The following is a 19706-nucleotide window of genomic DNA, read 5'->3' as shown; positions in this document are numbered from 1 at the left end:
GGGAGAAATTCTCCACTTTCCAGCATTGGTCAGTAAATCAGTATCCTTTTATTCCTTAATTTTAGACATATTATAACCAATATGTATTTGTTCACCTCCTTTCTCTATTTAGTCGTCTCGACAGACCAGTAAATGGCTTGTTGTGAATTTGTTGTCGGATTGCAGAAAGTTTACAACAAGCGAGCTTATATCGGTCTGTAGATGTTAAGACCGCGGAACATTAACTGGCAAAATTGGAAATATACAGCTTACGTCATTTCTATCTGTTACAATCAAAACATTCAGTGATAGACAATGAAATGGGCGGGTATCACACGGACGTAAAACATCGGATTGAAATTGCAGATCGAAATTCATTTTCAATCCACCTCAGCTACGCTAGAAGGCACATTATTACCCAGAAGACAAATAATTTCAATTTTGGTACAGTGTGATTTTTTTTTTGTCCAGTGTTTTAAATAAATTAATATTTAAGGGACAAACATTTCATTTCTGTTTGGTAAATATATGTATATCTTTTTGTTGAGGGGGGGGGGGGGGGGGGGCTCCTTTTTAAATAAAGTTGTCCAACAGTTTTCAATGAGAATAAGTATAAAACTCATGCACTCTTACAATCCTAGAAATAAAATATATTGACATGTTAAGCCATGACCTGACTCGACAATTTTTTTTATCCCCCACCTTTCTAGAATCAAATATCTCCTGAAAAATAATCTTTGTCTTGTATGATCTTTCGCGTTCTTAAAATTATAAGCTAAAGCTCAAATTAATGTTAACTGAGTGCCGAGTATAGGTCTAAATTTGAAGCCCTTCACCGGCATACGGTGACGTCTCCATATGAGTGAAAAATTCTCGAGAGGGACGTTAAACAATATACAATCAATCAATCAATCGAATAATATGTATTTGGGAGTTGAAATATAGTTGATTTTTGGATCATACCGCGTCCACTCTTTGCTTTGAAAACGGCTCAGGTAGATTGAAAATGAATTTCGATCTGCAATTTCAATCCGATGTTTCCCCACGTCCGCGTCGAATTGTACCCGCCCATTTCGTTGTCTTTCACTGAATGTTTTGATTGTAACAGATAGAAATGACGTAAGCTGTATATTTCCAATTTTGCCAGTTAATGTTCCTCGGTCTTAGGAGTTGGATAAAATATACAGGTTGGTTATAGGTTACTAATATGTCTAAAATTAAGAAATTAAAGGTAGTTGATTGCCCAATGCTAGTAAGAGAAGAAATTCGTTCCAACAGTGCGCAGAAAATCTTGCACCGCGTAAATTGCACTTTACAGTGTATTTACATTCCTGGGTCTCTCAAAAACTACAATTCTGCAGCTAATTTCAAATTCATTACTATGAATCGTATTTAAGCTTTAATCTCGAGCTTAATTTTTTTATCAGTATTATTATCACCTTCATTATTTATGTGCTGCACTTTAAATATCAACGTGTATTTGTACATGTAGTTCATTTCATATTTCATTAAACATCATACTAATTGCAACAAAATCATTTTTATTGTAAATATAACACTTACAATGTACAAAATGAATAAGTTTGGTGGGAAAAAATTGAAATCAGATGATGATTGAATATCATTCATAGTTTCATAAATTTTCTTTGAAAATAATGATTGAAAAAGGGCATAACTCGTTTCATTATGGATAATATTTGGGTGAATAATTTTTTAGTGCATTTTTCTACCTTGAAGAAGAGGAAGTAACGAAAAAATGAATAATGCGAAGAAATTATATTTTTAAGATAAAGCTTTTAATTTTGCATTTCGCTAAAAAAATTCAACAGAAGATGGTTTGATATACAGAGTTAAGCTCCTTTTCTTTTGTAATTTTCAAAGAAAAATAAAGTCACTCTAAAATTATGTTTTTCCTAAATATAAACTAGTCAATTTTTAAAAGCTTTTTGAGAGTATTAGATTTCCACTATCACAAATAAGATATATTCTTTTTAATCAATTTCATGTATGTTATCAGACTAACATTTTTGTTATACTGACTGAACTGTATTTGTGGAATTGAAAATTGTTTTATAAAGAAGTATCGTAGCATTTTTGAGCACTTTTTTTCAAAATGTTTGTGATGTTAAAGAAACAATGTGTTACATGTTTAGGAGACGTGAGGGAAATAAAGGTATTAAAAACACACATGGTAGCCTTGCGTTGTTTACATCAGACAAGATAAAGAAGCATAGGAAGATATTGAAAGCATAGGAAGATATTGAACATGCATTAACTTAAGTGTTTGTGAGTATTTTTAAGGAGGAAATTAAATGTAACTGATATGTCCTGAGCTCGGTTGGCTGCGTATTTCCAATTCAAATCTCTAACAAATGTAATTCAAACTCAAACGTCAAGGTCAGATCAAAAATGTAAAAGAAAGGTCTCGTCACAAGGCATACACAGGTGATTACTTGATAATTATATTGAAACTCTAGATCAACCGTTCAAAATATAAATCCAAGATCAAAGTTTTAGGAAAAAATGTTAAATTCTAAGGTCAAGAGTCAAAAATGTGCGTATACAAAGAAGGTTTGATCACATGGATTCACTTCTGAAAATATATTAATTTATGCCATATTTCCAATCGTTCAAAAGTTGTGTCCAACGCTAAAGTTTGGTAAAATTTAGAGAGTCAACTGTCGCTCGGTCAAACCTCTATATAAGAAATAAAAATATTGAGGATTCAAGCCAACTTGGCGTTCTTAAAGTAGAGGTAGGATAAGGTGCCAAAGAGGAATAAGTATCCCCTATCGACCAATGAACATTCAACATAACGACCGATTTTATTTGCAAACAAATTATTTAAAGGCATTGTATACCGACCATAGAATTTGAGAAATGTTGAATTAAACAATTAAGACAGTTTGATGATATCCTTGTATCATCAACTTATCAGACTACAGCCTGTAACATTTTACGAATAATTCATACTTTGCAGGTGCAATTATAGATAAACAAAGAAAATTCAGCGAGAAAGTGCAAAGTAAATAAATGAAGAATTCTAAATTGTCACAAAAAATATTATTTTGGAGCTTGTTTTAACAATTGGCATTTAAACATTTCCATTATGAAGTGTTTCTGTGAGATATCTGAAATCAATACTGCATCATATGAGAATCTTGCAGAGGCGGAACCAAAAATTTCGGGAGGGGTCCACACAGATGATTTAAAAACTGTATGGTAAGTACTATATTTCATCATTTCATCATCTATAATCAACATAAAAATCAGTACGCAGATATTCAATTCAGTAAGTATGAATTATTAAAAAAATATTCGCATTATATACTTAATGATTTATCATGATTATTTTAAAAAATCCCCACGGAGAAAGGCATTTATAGATCATGTTTACACATGGTTTATGGGCGCTTGATTTCAGGATGGTGTCTATTTATGGAGAAAAGACCCCAAGTCATTTTTATCCCACTGTATATGAAACTTTTCTTTACGATTGACCAAAAAATAAATTTTACGAGTATTTTTTGAGAGTTGATTAAAAGCTGGATTTGCGATCCGCCCCTATGATTTTTACCTTTAATTACCACGTGACCCGGAAGCAGATAAGTTTATTTTGAGGAAGTGAAACTCGTGTTCTGCTAAGTGAGGGGAGAGCTGGGGGATTTATCAAGGAACTAAATTTTGTCTCCTTACCATCTAATCGTGTTATCTACTAAAACACAACCATGGCAAGTGATGAACTTGCAAGAAAGCTAAACAGACGAAATGAAATCAACGAGGGGGATGAAACAGCAGCCTTGCCATCTATGAATGTGTGGAACCCTTATACAGAATTCAAGGAGTTCAGTCGTAAACAAATCAAGGATTTTCAAAAGACCTTTAACAAGTGAGTAATTATCTGCAATGAGAAACAGCTGTCATGAATTCATATTAAAGTGAAATGTGTTTGATTTTAGAGTTTAATACAGCAGTTGTATTGTGCATGGTTTAAGCATTAGGTTGGCCAGGATTTCCTGCCTTGTCACTGTCTGCACTCAATAAGAGGACAAAGAATTGTTCATAATAATAAATATTTTAAATAAGTTTAAAAAATTATACTAAAATATTTTCTGAAGATTTAATTTTTTCATTTTTTGTATATCATGTGTATTTTTTTTTTTTATCATTTAACCTATTTATTATGCATCAAATAGTCTTCTGTCTGACAGTTCTGAAGATTTTATGAATAGGAAGAGTTCAGTACAGAGTGGTAGGAAGAAATCCTTTAAAAATTTTTAAAAAATTCATATCACAAATGTTGAACAAGTAAATAGAAAATCTGACTGACGTATTAGTTATCAGGCTTACTCAGTGAAATATTTATATGATCACAATCTTGTAATTTTCTTGTACAACCTCTTTAAATATCAATCATTATGACACTAAACCAAATCCTGACATTGATGAGATCATGATGATGGAACAAGATTTTTATTTTCACCCAGAGAACTCAACCATTTATGATTTTAGTCCTTAAAAAACTTATGTTTCCATTGACATATCATTTAAATTTTAAAAAAGAAAAAAAATCAAAGGGTCAATAAGAAAATTTTGATTGTTTAATTATAAAGAAGTGCGCTTATAAATATCTTCATGAAGCACAGGAACAACCAGCCTTGCATTGTACTGTAAAACATTGACAACTACACAGATTGCCATATATAGATACTATGTAACTCATTTACATCCACATATACGGTCATTATCACAATAATATTTCCCTGTGTTCGACTGTATTAAATAAAGAATAGAAAACATATAAGATGACCACTGGGATTAAACTATCTAATTTCTGGGACAACTTGTCCCCTCTTCAGGATGAAAGATAAACATTTTGTCCTCCAGAAGAGACAGGTGTTCCCCTTGGAAATGTGACAAGTTAATCCCACCGATGTCGTAGATCATTTTTATTGCTTTAGTTAACTTTAATTTGACCTCACACCCAATACTATAAGATTAAGGATGCAGAAGACCATACCTTTTGGTGAAATTCATCCTTTTCTCTTAAGTACTGGTACATGTCTGGTACTTTATGATAATGTATTTAGAAAATGTGCTTTTCAAAACCATGACAGGAATGATTTAAGTAATAGATGTAGTACATAATATGATATTGTGATAGTAGCACTGGATAGTTTTAAGAACTCTCACATCAGCTGCAAAGATACAAACTTTAAAAAAAAAGATCAAATCACTGTACACAATATTATATAAATGGTGCCGGTTTTGGAGGGTAACAGTTGAAATTGACACCCCTCGGAAAACCATTGTCAACCTCCGCTGACGCGTCGGTTGACAATGGTTTTCCTTGGGGTGTCAATTTCAACTGTTACCCTCCAAAACAGGCACCATTTATTTTATTATACTGAATGTCTTCTTGATTTACTATGTCAGCAATACAAATCGTCGATCGCCTTTTCGTTCACGTTTAGAAAGCTTTCAAACTCCCCGCTACTTCGAAAAAGATTTACTGACCTCTTTATTGTTTATTTGATACTCTACGAGTCCTTTATCATCTAAAGTTTCGTTTTTTTCTGCACTCGCAAGCATGTTTCGTCTGTCGTTTGTTGTTTTCAAGTAAGCTACATCGGACGCAAGCTTTTATTGGCGTCAAGTTTATTCCGGTTCTTTCAAACGCGCAACTGACGAATTATAATTTCCACGCATGTGGCATTACCACCATTGTGTTACCCGTTGTCACATGTGTTGCTAAGGCTGAGGGTAATAGAACAGATTGTTAACTGTGTCTAAACCAATCAGATTTTAGTATTTAACATGAAAGTATAATAAAATAAATTATGCTTTTGTGTATTGCATTTGCTACAGTACTAAATGTAGTTCATCATTAATATAATACCCATAATACCTTTACAATACTGAGTATATAAATTTTAAAATTATCTTAAGATTTTCTCATACATAACAAGTAATGTATATATTGCAGGTATGATGTTAGCAGGGACAATTTTATTGACTTTCACGAACTGAAACTGATGATGGAGAAAATTGGGGCCCCACAGACACACCTGTCCCTGAAGGCCATGATAAAGGAAGTGGACGAAGACCATGACGACAAAATCAACTTCAGGGAAGTAAGTTGTACAACCCATAGCTTACCTGTCATCCAACCAGGAAGTAGAAATTCTATATGATTTAACTGTCCGATTTTTAGAACACAATTGCAAATAAAATCTTCCCTCTCCTTAAATTGATAATGAAGACTCTGAAGGGTGTTCAGAGGAAAATTTATCTTATACCTTGGCTGACCTTGTTATCTTATACAGTCAAGTCTTGTTATTCCGGACACTTCTCCCAAGCAAACCATTCAGATTAATGAAGAGTCCCAGAGAAGTGAACATAACTTATGTTGATTGTTTCCCTTAAATTTTGTCTCGGTGGTGCAGGGGTTAAAGCATTAATTTGCTCTCTAGACTAGCTTAGATAGGAGTTGATCATTACATCAGAGGTTTGAATCCCACTCTAGACTTGAAGAATACTGTAAGGAGATAATCCTAATGTTAGGTGTTTGAACCACACTGCGGAACAGGAGACCAGTCCTTCCAATAAGTCCATATTATAAATCGAGGTTTCACGTCACAGAAAGTAGTAAGTACTGACTTGAAAAAAGATCCCTCACTGCCAAGGCCCTAAGTGCGGAGTACAGGTCTACATTTATAGCTCTCAAGCATCAAGTAGTGGCATCTCAATGTGAGTGAAAAGTTCTAAAAGGGAAGAAAGAAAGATCTAGTCTTGGGAATTGATGGCTAAAAGTGCCAGCTTAAATATCATATTGATATGGAGTGAATGTCTGGTAATAAGTCTACATGCTATCTGTTTATGGAAAATCAAAAATCACAGCTAAATGGAGGGAAGAGACTGGTAAATTATGTACTCTTCAGGAGTACACACAAGAAATAAAGTTTTCTTATGTCAAGTAGCTGTGCTAAAAAAAGTATAAGAACTCACTACATGTACTGCTAAGAACAGGAGAATTGTTGTATCTCATAATATCTAATATAATCATTCATTAATTACACCATATGAATTTATTACTTTCGTTATACTTATTAGCTCACCTGAGCCGAAGGCTCAAGTGAGCTTTTCTGATCAAAATTTGTCCGTTGTCTGTTGTCGTTGTCGTTGTCGTCGTCGTTGTCGTAAACTTTCCACATTTTCATCTTCTTCTCAAGAACCACTGGGCCAATTTCAACCAAACTTGGCACAAAGTATCAAGGGGATTCAAGTTTGTTCAAATGAAGGGCCACGCCCTTTTCCAAGGGGAGATAATCATGAATTTGTTAAAGATTAATAGCATTTTTAAAAAATCTTCTTCTCGAGAACCGCTGGGCCAGGAAAGATGAAACTCATGTGGAAGCATCCTCAGGTAGTGTAGATTCAAGTTTGTTCAAATCATGACCCCAGGGGCAAGGGTGGGGCCAAAATGGCCGACCCAAGTTTTACATAGGAATATATAGGAAAAATCTTTAAAAATCTTCTTCTCCAGAACCACTGGGCTAGGATAGATGAAACTCATGTGGAATCATCCTCAATGTGTAGATGTTTGTTCAAATCATGACCCCTGGGGCAAGGGTGGGGCCAAAATGACCGACCTAAGTTTTACATAGGAATATATAAGAAAAATCTTTAAAAATCTTCTTCTCCAGAACCACTGGGCTAGGAAAAATGAAACTCATGTGGAATCATCCTCCGGTAGTGTAGATTCAAGTTTGTTCAAATCATGACCCCCCGGGGCAAGGGTGGGGCCAAAATGGCCGACCCAAGTTTTACATAGGAATATATAGGAAAAATCTTTAAAAATCTTCTTCTCCAGAACCACTTGGACAGGAAAGATGAAACTCATGTGGAATCATCCTCAGGTAGTGTAGATTCAATTTTGTTCAAATCATGACCCCCGGGGCAAGGATGGGGCCAATATGGCCGACCCTAGTTTTACATAGGAATATATAAGAAAAATCTTTAAAAATCTTCATCTCAAGAACCACTAGGACAGGAAAGATGAAACTCATGTGGAAGCATCCTCAGGTAGTGTAGATTCAAGTTTGTTCAAATCATGACCCCTGGGGCAAGGGTGGGGCCAAAATGGCCGACCTAAGTTTTACATAGGAATATATAAGAAAAATCTCTTCTTCAGAACCACTGGGCCAGGAAAGATGAAACTCATGTGGAATCATCCTCAGGTAGTGTAGATTCAAGTTTGTTCAAATCATGACCCCCGGGGCAAGGACAAAATGGCCGACCCAAGTTTTTCTTAGGAATATATAGGAAATATCTTTGAAAATCCTTCTCAATTACCACTGGGCCAGGAAAGATGAAACTGATAGGGAAGCCATCCTCAGGTAGTGTAGACTCAAGTTTTTTCAAATCATGACCCCCGGCCCTGGGGATAGGGTGGGGCCAAAATGGCCGACCCAAGTTTTACATAGGGATATATAGGGAAACCTTTTAAAATCTTCTTTTCAAGTACTTCAAAGCTATGATAAGTGATACCCGGGGTATTTTATATGGAATCATCCTCAGGTAGTGTAGATTCTAGTTTGTTCAAATGATGAACGATTGGAAGGGGGGGGGGGAGTAAATTCAAGCCCGATGTGCTCAGGTGAGCGCTGTGGCCCCTGGGCCTCTTGTAGTGTGTTGTAGTGATAGATAATTTGGCAAGAATTGAATAAATTAAAACTAGTAAAATAAAATGATCTTATAAAACTCCAATTTTAATGCAGTTCTTATGTATGCATGGTTAACAGTTTCAAAAAATATTAAAGAATATAAATTCATATTTCTCTTGTGTCGCATGTGTTGATTTAAACAGAATAAAAATAATTAAATGTTATGTTTAAAAGATCAGAGATTTGTGATTGTAATGCTATAATATTTTCTGTTTCAGTTTCTTTTAATTTTCCGTAAAGCTCATGCAGGAGAATTAGAAGCAGGGAGTGGCCTTATGGACCTGTTTGAAAACATGACAGAAATCGATGTCGACAAAGAGGGAGTCAAGGGAGCGAAGAACTTCTTCCAAGCTAAAGTGAGTGCTAGAGAAAACTAAAGGCATTTCCTGTTCATAATAATGGGAGGGTTTTATAGCTGTGCTGGTTTGTCTTTAGGCTTGCATTAATTATGTGCTTGAGATTAAGTGTTGTGTGACAAAGCTTGTTGAATCTTTAGTTTATTGACCAGCAAGGAGAAATGTAAGTGCACATCATTCTGGAGGGAAACACTCTCGAATTAGTGGAATATAAAATTAGATTGACAGATTAAAAAATGTTCAGGAAATGAGCAGTTTGAGTCCCTGAAAATAGCTGATTCTTTTTGTCTGTACACTCAAATTCAGTTTCATTCAGGACTTTGTTTCTGTTCTTGGAATTTTTTTGTTTAAATTAGAAGGAAATATTATAATGAGAAAAAATATGTGTGTATAAAAAAATATATTTTTACAGACACAATAAATACATAAACGTGATACTGCGTGTGTTGGGTGAATTGTAAATGATTCAATGTCCTGGTTGTGCCAACTGTAATGTGTTTATAAAGGAAAGGACAATATGTCATCCCACGTCACTATATTGTAAACTTAGTATGACCTAAAATTGTTTATAAATAGTTTCACTAAACATGCTAAATGAGTAAAATTTTAAATAAAATATCAGACAAGTTTTCAAAACTTAGATGAAAATTATTACAATTTTGTATTAATTATTTGTAATGATAAAGTAATGTCACTAATGTTATAAGTTCTTTAATAATAGAAAATTATTAATAAAATTTGATTTTATTACTACCTACGTGTATGTCCATTTTCACTGTTTCTAAGAATTTCGTCTAGATTATGTAATTTTTTATAAATATAAAAAAAAATATTTTCTTAGAAAATAACATACCAGTAAATCATATTATTAAATTTATGTTTTAGGTCTGTTGCCACACAACTACAATATTATCAACATTTTTATTACTTTTGGAATTCATTGGCAGTTAATATCTAAAAATCTATAACATATCAAACAAGTTTAGCTACACTAACAATCTGCTACCTTTTAATTATTGAGAAACTTGCTATAAATTCTTCATTACACCTATGTAAACTGTTTCATAGTTTAATATATCCACATTCATTTCCTTGTGCATAGGTCATGGGTATCATTAGGTTCTAGAGTAAGTGACTTTATATATAACATTTGACTTGGATTCTTCACACACATTTTCCTTAAATCTGCATGTCTTTCTTTTGACTTCAATCATGTCATAAAAAGAGAGAAAAAAATTCCATCTGTATAAGGTTTATTATATACCTTATTTGTGCTGAAAGTCTAGAATCATTATCATATCTTGTGTATAATTGGGTATCAATTTTTCCCAAATTTCAAGAGAAAAAACGCTTACTCTGGCATCCAACAAGTACAAGAAAGTGAATACAGAAATTTAGACAATTCAAATTTTAGCAAATCAAACACAGAAATTTAGACAATTCAAATTTTACAAATCAAATACAGAAATTTAGACAATTCAAATTTTAGCAAATCAAATACAGAAATTTAGACAATTCAAATTTTAGCAAATCAATTCAAAACAAGATGCTCTCTAAAGATGGCAGTGAAGATTATTTAAGGAATAACTGTCTTATTTTTCAATTTCATGATGTGATCAATCGATTGGCTTGCATGATAATTTGCATAATACATTAAATTATCATGCAAGCTAATCGATTGATCATCGTCATGAAATCCAAAAATCTGAAGTTATTCCTCATACGGTATTTACATGGTATTGATTCCGCCAATCCATGTGCTAGAAGCCTCGCTTCTTGTCTCTATTTGTCCCGCCCTGCACATGATTTTTTTAAACCGTGCCTATCTATGAACCAGTACATTGATGGATAATAAAAGTACATTAGCTATTGGTAATTTAATCTCGAACAAAGACATTGGAATTGTAAATGTTAAGAAATAAGTTTAAATTTGAAAATTCATGAGGACATGAACTACTACAGCTGAACTATCAGGTCAGCGCTTTATAAGAAATATGCCAGTGTGAATTACTGGGTGTAGATGGTGTACTTCAGCACTCGAGTTTTTACATCAAATGCAATATTGTGATGTCACAATGGAGATTGTCCATTTCCATGCCCATTTATGGTAGTTTATGAGAAAATGAACAGTTTTCCAATTTTTAAAGAATCGTAGGGTATAAGTAGCATTGGTTAATTTTTTTAATCTTGTGTACAGATAGAGCAACAGTCAGCCAGCAAAAAGTTCGAGGAAGAAATCAAGCAAGAACAAGAGGAAAAGAAAAGGGAGTTAGAGGAGAAGAAAGAAAGACAAAAGGCATTCAAAGAAAAGGCCAACTTCTTTAAGCAGGCAGCTAGTTAAGGCCGCAGGGTTTGGATGTTTGTGTGCACGGTCTAATACTTGTAACAGGAGTGATAGCTGACTGGATTTTAAGCATTATTTTCAGATGTACATCACTTCTTCCACATGATTGTACAAATGTACTATTGTATTGTACTTTCTCTTTTACTTTGAATGTCCAATGACATAACAACATTTCTGTGCTTCAGTGATATTTAAATGCATTTTGTGAAAAAATTATTTCTCTCTATCTCTATACCTAGATTTCTTTTTGTTATGGTCTTCCATGTTAATTATTTAGAAGATAGAAGAGCTGTACATCTGTTTTGTTGCAGCATAAATCTTTGCCTCAGGTAATTGTTGATATCGGTCTGTTTGGTCTGGGAGGTGTTGCAATGATCTGTTATATTTGTTATGATTCAATATGTTAATATTACAAATTTCTTTTATATCTGAGTTTTATACTTATTGCTATTTTTTCAGTGCTAATCCAATTTATACTGTACATGTATGTAGGTTTTTTTTTCTTTTCTTATTATTTCTAGTCTTTAAGATTTTTTTCTTATTTGTGTTTAAAGAATGTTGTCTTTTTACACACAAAAGATCTGACATTTTCTCATGAACAATAGATAGAACAGTTACTTATTGTATGTTATTCGGATCCAATGTCTTGTCTTTTTTTCTTGAGAGGGGGGGTCTAACTTTTGAATCTGTAGATCTGAAAAACTCAAAATAAAGATTATATCCTCTTATGGAAAAGAATGCTTTGTAAATATTGACAGCCTTTTATTTTTTACACAAACAGACTGTGAATTTATCTTTTTTCTCAGAGATCTGAAATATACCAAGCATATTCTAGACTGAATAATAATAATAAATGAATTAGATGAATACATAAAACAAATGAGTACAATTGTTGGGCCTGTACTGTTCCAATATAACTTTAAAAAAAAAATTTATAAATTACATGAATGTCCATTTAAATTGTTGCCTTAACATTACAAACAAAGTGCAATATGAACTCTTAATGGAGTATTTTTTTTTCTAATTTCAAAATTACAGTACATGTACTTAAATAATGTATTTCTGCAGGGTAAGACACATAATCATTTCGTAGTTTTCATGTGTACCATCACACTCAATCAAAATTCAATTTTGAGTATGAATTATCTCATTATAAAATATTTACTTAAATAATGATATGTACAATATATGGTTTAAATAGGGTTTTATATTAAATAAACAGGGCCAGTGTGTTATAGTTTATTTCTCCTGATTTATATCATTGGTTATAAGATCTATGTTATTGGTTATTAGTTTGTGTTTTGCTTTTTCCTAGTCCTTAGTTCTCCACTATCCCTTGCTAGTATTAACATTATCCTTATAAACAAGTATTACTGTATGTTTTGGGAATCCATGTGTTTTGTGCCTATGTTGCAATGGTGTCAGTTTAAAATGTGTAATACTTTGCAGTCACAACTTTTATATGTTTATAATATTTTGTATGTTTTAAATTGTCAAAAATAAAATATACTACATGTACAATGGAATTATATCTTTTTTTGTTGCTCATGTTGTTAGCCAAAGATTTAGGATGATTTTTCCCTTTTTATAGAAGAATATTTAAAACTACAGACACCTACTTTAATTTTCTATCAAACTTATCTAAATATGTGGATATTATGTTTGTGCTTACTGTACCTACAACAGAAAATACTTATTTAATATTTAGCAAATTGTTCTCTTTTTTGGCTTATTATTGTAATAAATTTTAGTACTGTACATGTATATATAAGGTACTTTAACTCTTTGACTGGGATGCCATTGCCTTGCATTTTAAATAGTATTTCTTTTTAATATTAAGGAAACTCAGAGACAACTTTCTATCATACACTGGATGCCTGCAACCAGTTAGATTAATATCCAAATAATTTTTCAAATTTAAGCATGGACTGAGTACTGGTATGCAGAATGCTAAATTTTACTAAAATATTGATTACCTCCCTTGTACATTTTAACATTAGTCTGAGTTACAATGCATGACATTCCAACACGCTGAACAAGAAAAGAACTTTGTTGTAAAGAGAAAACTTCTGAAGGTAAAAAAAGTAATACCGGTAGTATTAATACATGTTCTAGGTACTGTAACTCCGAGACTGGGATCCCATTTGTCTAGTTGCATTTTAAAAGGATTTCTTTTTAATAATTTGGAAAGGTCACAATTCATACGTATTTAAAATATGACTGTCTCCACGTGTGCAACAGCGACAGTCAGCGATTTAAATTCTACAATAAATGCTTTCTTTGGTTGTTAATGTGGGGATTAATGCTGCAGATTTTGCAGGAAAATATTATATAAAAATCATGTATGCGAGTTATGTGATATTTACTGAAATAGCTGCAACATTTTAATTCCCATACAAATAATGACAGAAATTTTAATAATATTATATATAAATCATGTATGCGAGTTATGTGATATTTACCGAAATAGCTGCAACATTTTAATTCCCATACAAATAAAGAAAGACATTTTAATAATATTTTATATCATTAAAACCTATCAAAAAAGCTTTAAATTCATAAGAAATCCCTACAAGTGTTAATTCATTATAAGCATGTAACTCATATAAGACCAAATTAACCTGTTGTAACGCAACATACCAAAATTGGTTAAAATAATCAAGTTCACTCATTCCATAGGAACTGAAAATGTTCACAAGTTTACAATCCATGGATGATCAACAACAAAAAAAAACATTTGGTAGTGAAAGGTCTCATGAGTGACATGGTTCAGAATTTTAGTGATTGTTCTAATAACAATATTGTGTTAAGAGAGAGGAGAAAAAATATGCAGCGGACCAGAGCGGGTTAATAAAATAAGGATTCCATTTCTCTTGACACCATCCGGAGTAAAAAAATCAATATACTGCTGAACTTCAAAGTTCAAGATGGCAGCGTTTACTATGAACTGACTTCTTAACATATAGTAACACAGGATTTCTACTTAAATTTAGATAATGAATATTGTCTTTAAGAATAAATTCATTTATTCACAAAAATGAAGTTTTACCTGGAACAGAAATAAGAAAGAATTTTTAAAAAATAAGGAAGATATGCTGAGGATCATGCTCCACTTGTACATACAACAAAATCTCGGTTCTCAACGATTCCTCAATTCAATGTGTCAATGAATGTTTTTCTTAAGAGTCAAATTTCCTTTCCTTACCAGCTTGCAAAATTATATATAAATATCCCAAGTACTTGAATCCATTAACTCGAGTTAATAACCATTGCCTAACTTTTCCTTATCTGATTACAAGAAGACTATTTCCTTCTCTTATTCTCCCATGTTCTTAAAATACTTTCTATCAATGCAGTTAACGAAAAAAAAAAATGAAAACAGACTCTTGTGTTTATTTCAGTATAGTGAAAATAAAATGGTGTTGTTTAGACAAAAGATACATGACAAAAGACATGCAGGTACAATATGACAAGACATAAATAACCAAATTTCACGGCCACATTGTCACAACTTCAAAGCACCACTAGTGGTGGTAACATAGACAAAATAGGTCCACAACTGCAAACAATTGTACTTCAAAATGATAGAAACCAAAATTGAACTTCTGAAAAACACCTGCTCTTCATGCAAAATTGAACAAATGCTTTAGAAACAATTTAAAAAAGGAGAAACACTACAATGTTACGTCTAGTAATCAATGTATTCTGTAAAGCTTATAATAGCACATACATGTATACACACACACACCCACTCACTCTTTACTTCCTAAATAGATAAAAACAAGTCCATTTATACAACAAAACTAAATCCTAGAGTCTTAAAATTATAAAGCCTGTACAATTATCTACATAATATAATATTGTATAATGAACGCCAAGGAGAATACAACTTGAAAAGAGGAAACACATCAAACTAAAGAGAATTTCCAATAAAACATAGTGTGCCTTGTATGGGTTTTGTACTTAAAATAAATCATGTATTAATAGATATATATTTTTATCAGGTATTACATAATTACCTAAATAAAAATCAGCAGAATATTGCTTTATTTATTATTACTCAATTTATATCATGTCATTTTTATTGGTTCATATTAACTAGAATATTTCTCTATCGAGACCTGCATGTTTGAGAATTGCAATACCTGGTGCCTTTTACATCTTGGGTGAACACATGACAATCTCAGATCGCTTCCACATTTTGGCACCAGAAGACAATAAATTAAGGGAAGAAGCTGGTCAATAATAATTTATATTCACAAATCACAAGTTAATTGGACCCTTGTGGGATAAAAAACCCTAGCATTGTGCTAGAGATTTGAAATAATCACCTGACTTATACCAACTCCTCAATATCCCTTTTCTAGAGGAAACTCCAACCTGAAATAATCCATCTGTGAAAGTGCTTATTCTGACATATAAAATTGGTTTTTATTTTTCGATTTTGCTCAAGATCTCTCCACAGATGATAAATTGAAGTCATAAACCTTTTGTTATGATTACACATGAAAATGACTCAAGTTCACAGATTACAACATCACACATTTCTTCTTTTTGGGTGGTTCTGGGGGTTCCAGAGCAGCTAAGATAGCTTCATCAAAGACATTCTTTAATCCTTTCTGAAAACGAAAAGATAAAATAAAAATCAACTTGTGATACATAACATCTGCATATGATGTTTATTAAGTAGTCATCAATATAGCTCATTCCACATTCCAGGTACTTTCATTGTGTACAAAAACTCATCAACCTTTTAAATCATTATCAAATACATCTTTAAAAATTCCTTCTCAATATTAATTTTCACAATGCAGAAAACTTAAAGTACTGCCACTAGCAAGAATAGAAATTCATTCAAATAGCACCTGTGAGACTGTCTTTGCTATATACACTGTTTAAGCTTTCCCATTAGTAGAAGGACATCACCTGTAATGTAAATCTTCCCCCTATTTACATCCTCCACTTACCTGTGTTAATGCTGAACATTCTACATATTTAACAGCTCTCAGTTCCCTAGCCAGTTTCTCTCCCTGCTCAAACGTAATTGGTTTCTGTTTGTTCTTGGCTAGCTTCTCTATTGTTGTTGCATCATCTCGTAAATCTACCTGTGTTCCGACTAGTAAGAAGGGGGTCTTCTGACAGTGATGAGTGATCTCGGGTACCCACTACAAATGTACATTTATCTGTTTAATTGTTTGGCTTGCTATATAAAAGGCCATTATTTATTTGATAAATCTTTGCCCAATTTGCAACATTTCACAATACATTGTATATTTTAACATAGTGTCCCTCATCTTTGTGTTCATGGCACATTGAGCTAGTACTCTATGAGATAATGAGCATAATTATTAGTAAAGCAGAATGAGATGAGCACACTCAGCACATGAGCACATATTTAAATCTCTGTAACTGCTGTACCATCACTTTTAAAAATGTAACTAATAACAAACACAGCTAAAACATCTCAAATATAAATTATTATGATATCAAATCATACCCCGATAGAAAATTTACAATTTAATATATTTAAACAAATACAAAGACAATGTGCTTCCAACATAATGCATTACCTTTTCTCGGACGTTTTCAAAAGAGGCTGGTGACACGACGGAGAAGCAAACCAGGAAGACGTCGGTCTGGGGATAACTAAGGGGACGTAACCTGTCGTAGTCCTCCTGTCCTGCTGTGTCAAACAGTCCTAACGTGTAGGGTTCTCCACCAATCATCACCGTCACCGCATAGTTATCAAATACTGTAGGTACATACTCTGAGGGGAACTTGTTGGTTGTGTAGGAGATCAGTAGACATGTTTTACCTACTGCACCGTCTCCTACCACTACACACTTTATTGTCTGCATGGCTTACAGGGAACTACAACAAATATCAAAAGTAAGCTTTTTCTCTTATCAAATGTTAAATAAATAATATTTACTGATTAAAAATATAAAAGTTAGTACATGTACTGTAGTAAATGTGACTAAACATACTGCTGTGGCAAATTTGTGTTTCAGTTTTCGGAGAAGGGTGATATGGATGCAGAAAATCAGTGTGCATGTAAAAAGTTCGATTATTTCATCAAATCAACACTAAACCTTAGCGATACACAGTTGGGTATATAATAAATTGGGGAATATTATTTTCAATGTCACCATACTCTTTAGCACATAATTTATGGTGAATGAACATGATAATAAGTAGACACTCCCTTTTTTAATAGGACCTTTTTAGTATTCCTAGTTTTGACTTCAACTATGAAATTTTCTCATCTATATTTGTCACATATATAACAAATATTCTAAAATTGAAAAGAATAAAAATAACCATATGAATATTTCTTTCCCATGGTTTAATAGTTAATACAGAACAATACTTTATCTCTGATGAACTTGAGAACAACTGCATCTACTCCCAACATTAAATTACCAGTACTTCTCTTTCACCCAGGATACAGTGAATGTGAAAAACGAATTTAGGGCAGAATATTCGTGTTTAATATCAATGAACGTTTACAGAAGACATAAATAATGCGGATCACTGAAAGTATCATAAGACATCCAAACAGAATGGGCGACTTCCGCCATTTTGCGATAGAGTGGATGAACTTTTCACAGAGTTTTGTACACAAGTATAATCTTTATCTTAAGGAAGTTACTTTTCTTCTGTTAATTTTAATCAAAGAATCTATTTTCATTACCTCTGTTTGTTTGGAAAACAACGATTTGTAATATTCTTTCAGCCTGCAGTTTCCGGGGTGTATAAATCGGAAGTCACTTATCTGCGCAAGCGCATTACATTCCAGTATGAATCAATGGTGTTCTTATTTTAGAAACGCTCCGCAGTGCGCTGTGTATCAAGTGATTGGCAACTCGTCATTGCTCTTTAATATACAGTGTTCTAAATATAGGAAAATTAAAAATAGAATCATATACAAAATTTTTATTTATCTTTGATATTTACGTATAATTTACATTTGAAAGAATATAAATAGAATTTTGAATTATAAGAAAATATTAATTTTGAATCATTAAATTCAAATATTTGAATCTTAAATTTAATTATCAATTTAAAAAAAATTAGACAAATTTATTTTAGATTTGAATCGCTGTCTTCAATGAAAAACTGTGTACATGAACTTATTGATGACAACTTCGGTATTAGGGCCTATAATGCAATGAAATTCAGTGCCCAAATATTTCAAGGGGGTAATACCAAATTTTCTTACTAATATACTACAATTACATTACCCTTATCTGGCCCTTACTCGTACAAAAAAAAGGGGGGGGGGGGCAACCGGGCTTTCAATGAACATTTCAAATAGCACTGAAAAAGTTATGTTTGAAAAAAAATGATTATTTTGAATTACTGTATACAGGGAAATTTTCGCCCCCATTTTATTTTATTTGTTTTATACCTTATATTAAAGTACCTTTATTGGAACGAACTTATGTCAGTTTTGTAGTAAATTACATTTTTAAAAACATTTTTCCCCCTGAATATTTGAACCGTCATTGCATTTCATAGCTACAGAACTGTAGCTCTCCGAAAATATATTTTGACAGATTGGAGAGCTACAGTGCCACCATTGTAAAAACTGTATATTTATTGCACACAAAAATTTGCACTCAGTTCTTGATTATTTCATTTCAAATTATTACGTCCATCGCGAAAAATATACATTTGAAAAAATTCCTTATTCCTCTATGAAGTTCTCTCGTGGTTGACATCTGCGCGAACTGCGTTGGACCGAATTATCTTGCAAACCAAAATGGCAGTATAAATAGACGGAATTTTCGATGATCTCAATTTCAGGGCCAGGAGGGCTTTTAACAACAATTATAAGGAATGTTTTGTTGTGGAAACGGTGAAAGAATATGCTAGGAACACACGGTTACTAATATTTTGATATGAGTTTAAAAACATGGAGAAATAAATCGAGAAACAGCGCACTTTTTTTGTGCGCAATAAATATACAGCTTTTTAATGGGTGGCACTGTAGCTCTCCGGTCTGTCAAAATATTTATTTTCGAAGAGCTACAGTTCTGCAGCTATGCATTTCATTATGAACCCAAGGATCATTAACTGAATAAAATTAAGCCATTTTTGGAGAGGAAAAAATAATTTATATGACGTTCAAATGCATTTTTTATTTGGTTCAATTATATATGCAGACTAAGGTTGGGGTCCGTACCGGGGGAGGGGGGGGGGGCTCCAATATACGTAAATGTAATGAAAAAGATCTTATTCTAACCCCCCATGAACTCATGGATCCATCGTACAAGTAAAGTGGTTAGAAAATTCGTT

General features: G+C 32.7%; 2 protein-coding genes across 2 annotated transcripts; one reads left to right on the top strand and one right to left on the bottom strand.

Moving 5' to 3' along the window:
* The first annotated feature begins 3593 nt into the window (after window positions 1-3593).
* On the top strand, window positions 3594-12926 carry LOC134253270 (EF-hand domain-containing protein D2-like). Its single transcript, XM_062735785.1, has 4 exons — window positions 3594-3868; window positions 5966-6113; window positions 8924-9061; window positions 11259-12926. Exons 1-4 carry the CDS (start codon window positions 3708-3710, stop codon window positions 11400-11402), a joined length of 591 nt encoding a protein of 196 aa, XP_062591769.1. The 5' UTR covers window positions 3594-3707; the 3' UTR covers window positions 11403-12926.
* A 1858-nt stretch (window positions 12927-14784) lies between these two features.
* Window positions 14785-18247, bottom strand: LOC134253208 (cdc42 homolog). The gene is made up of 4 exons (XM_062735720.1): window positions 18100-18247; window positions 16976-17276; window positions 16373-16570; window positions 14785-16024 (listed from the first exon to the last, which is right to left on the bottom strand). Exons 2-4 carry the CDS (start codon window positions 17261-17263, stop codon window positions 15935-15937), a joined length of 576 nt encoding a protein of 191 aa, XP_062591704.1. The 5' UTR covers window positions 17264-17276; window positions 18100-18247; the 3' UTR covers window positions 14785-15934.
* Window positions 18248-19706: the final 1459 nt, after the last annotated feature.

The sequence above is a fragment of the Saccostrea cucullata genome, unplaced genomic scaffold (assembly GCF_032062105.1).
Source record: "Saccostrea cucullata isolate Sc308-1 unplaced genomic scaffold, CSIRO_AGI_Scuc_v1 ctg28, whole genome shotgun sequence".
NCBI lineage: Eukaryota > Metazoa > Mollusca > Bivalvia > Ostreida > Ostreidae > Saccostrea > Saccostrea cuccullata.
This window is presented reverse-complemented; position numbering and strand designations above follow the sequence as displayed.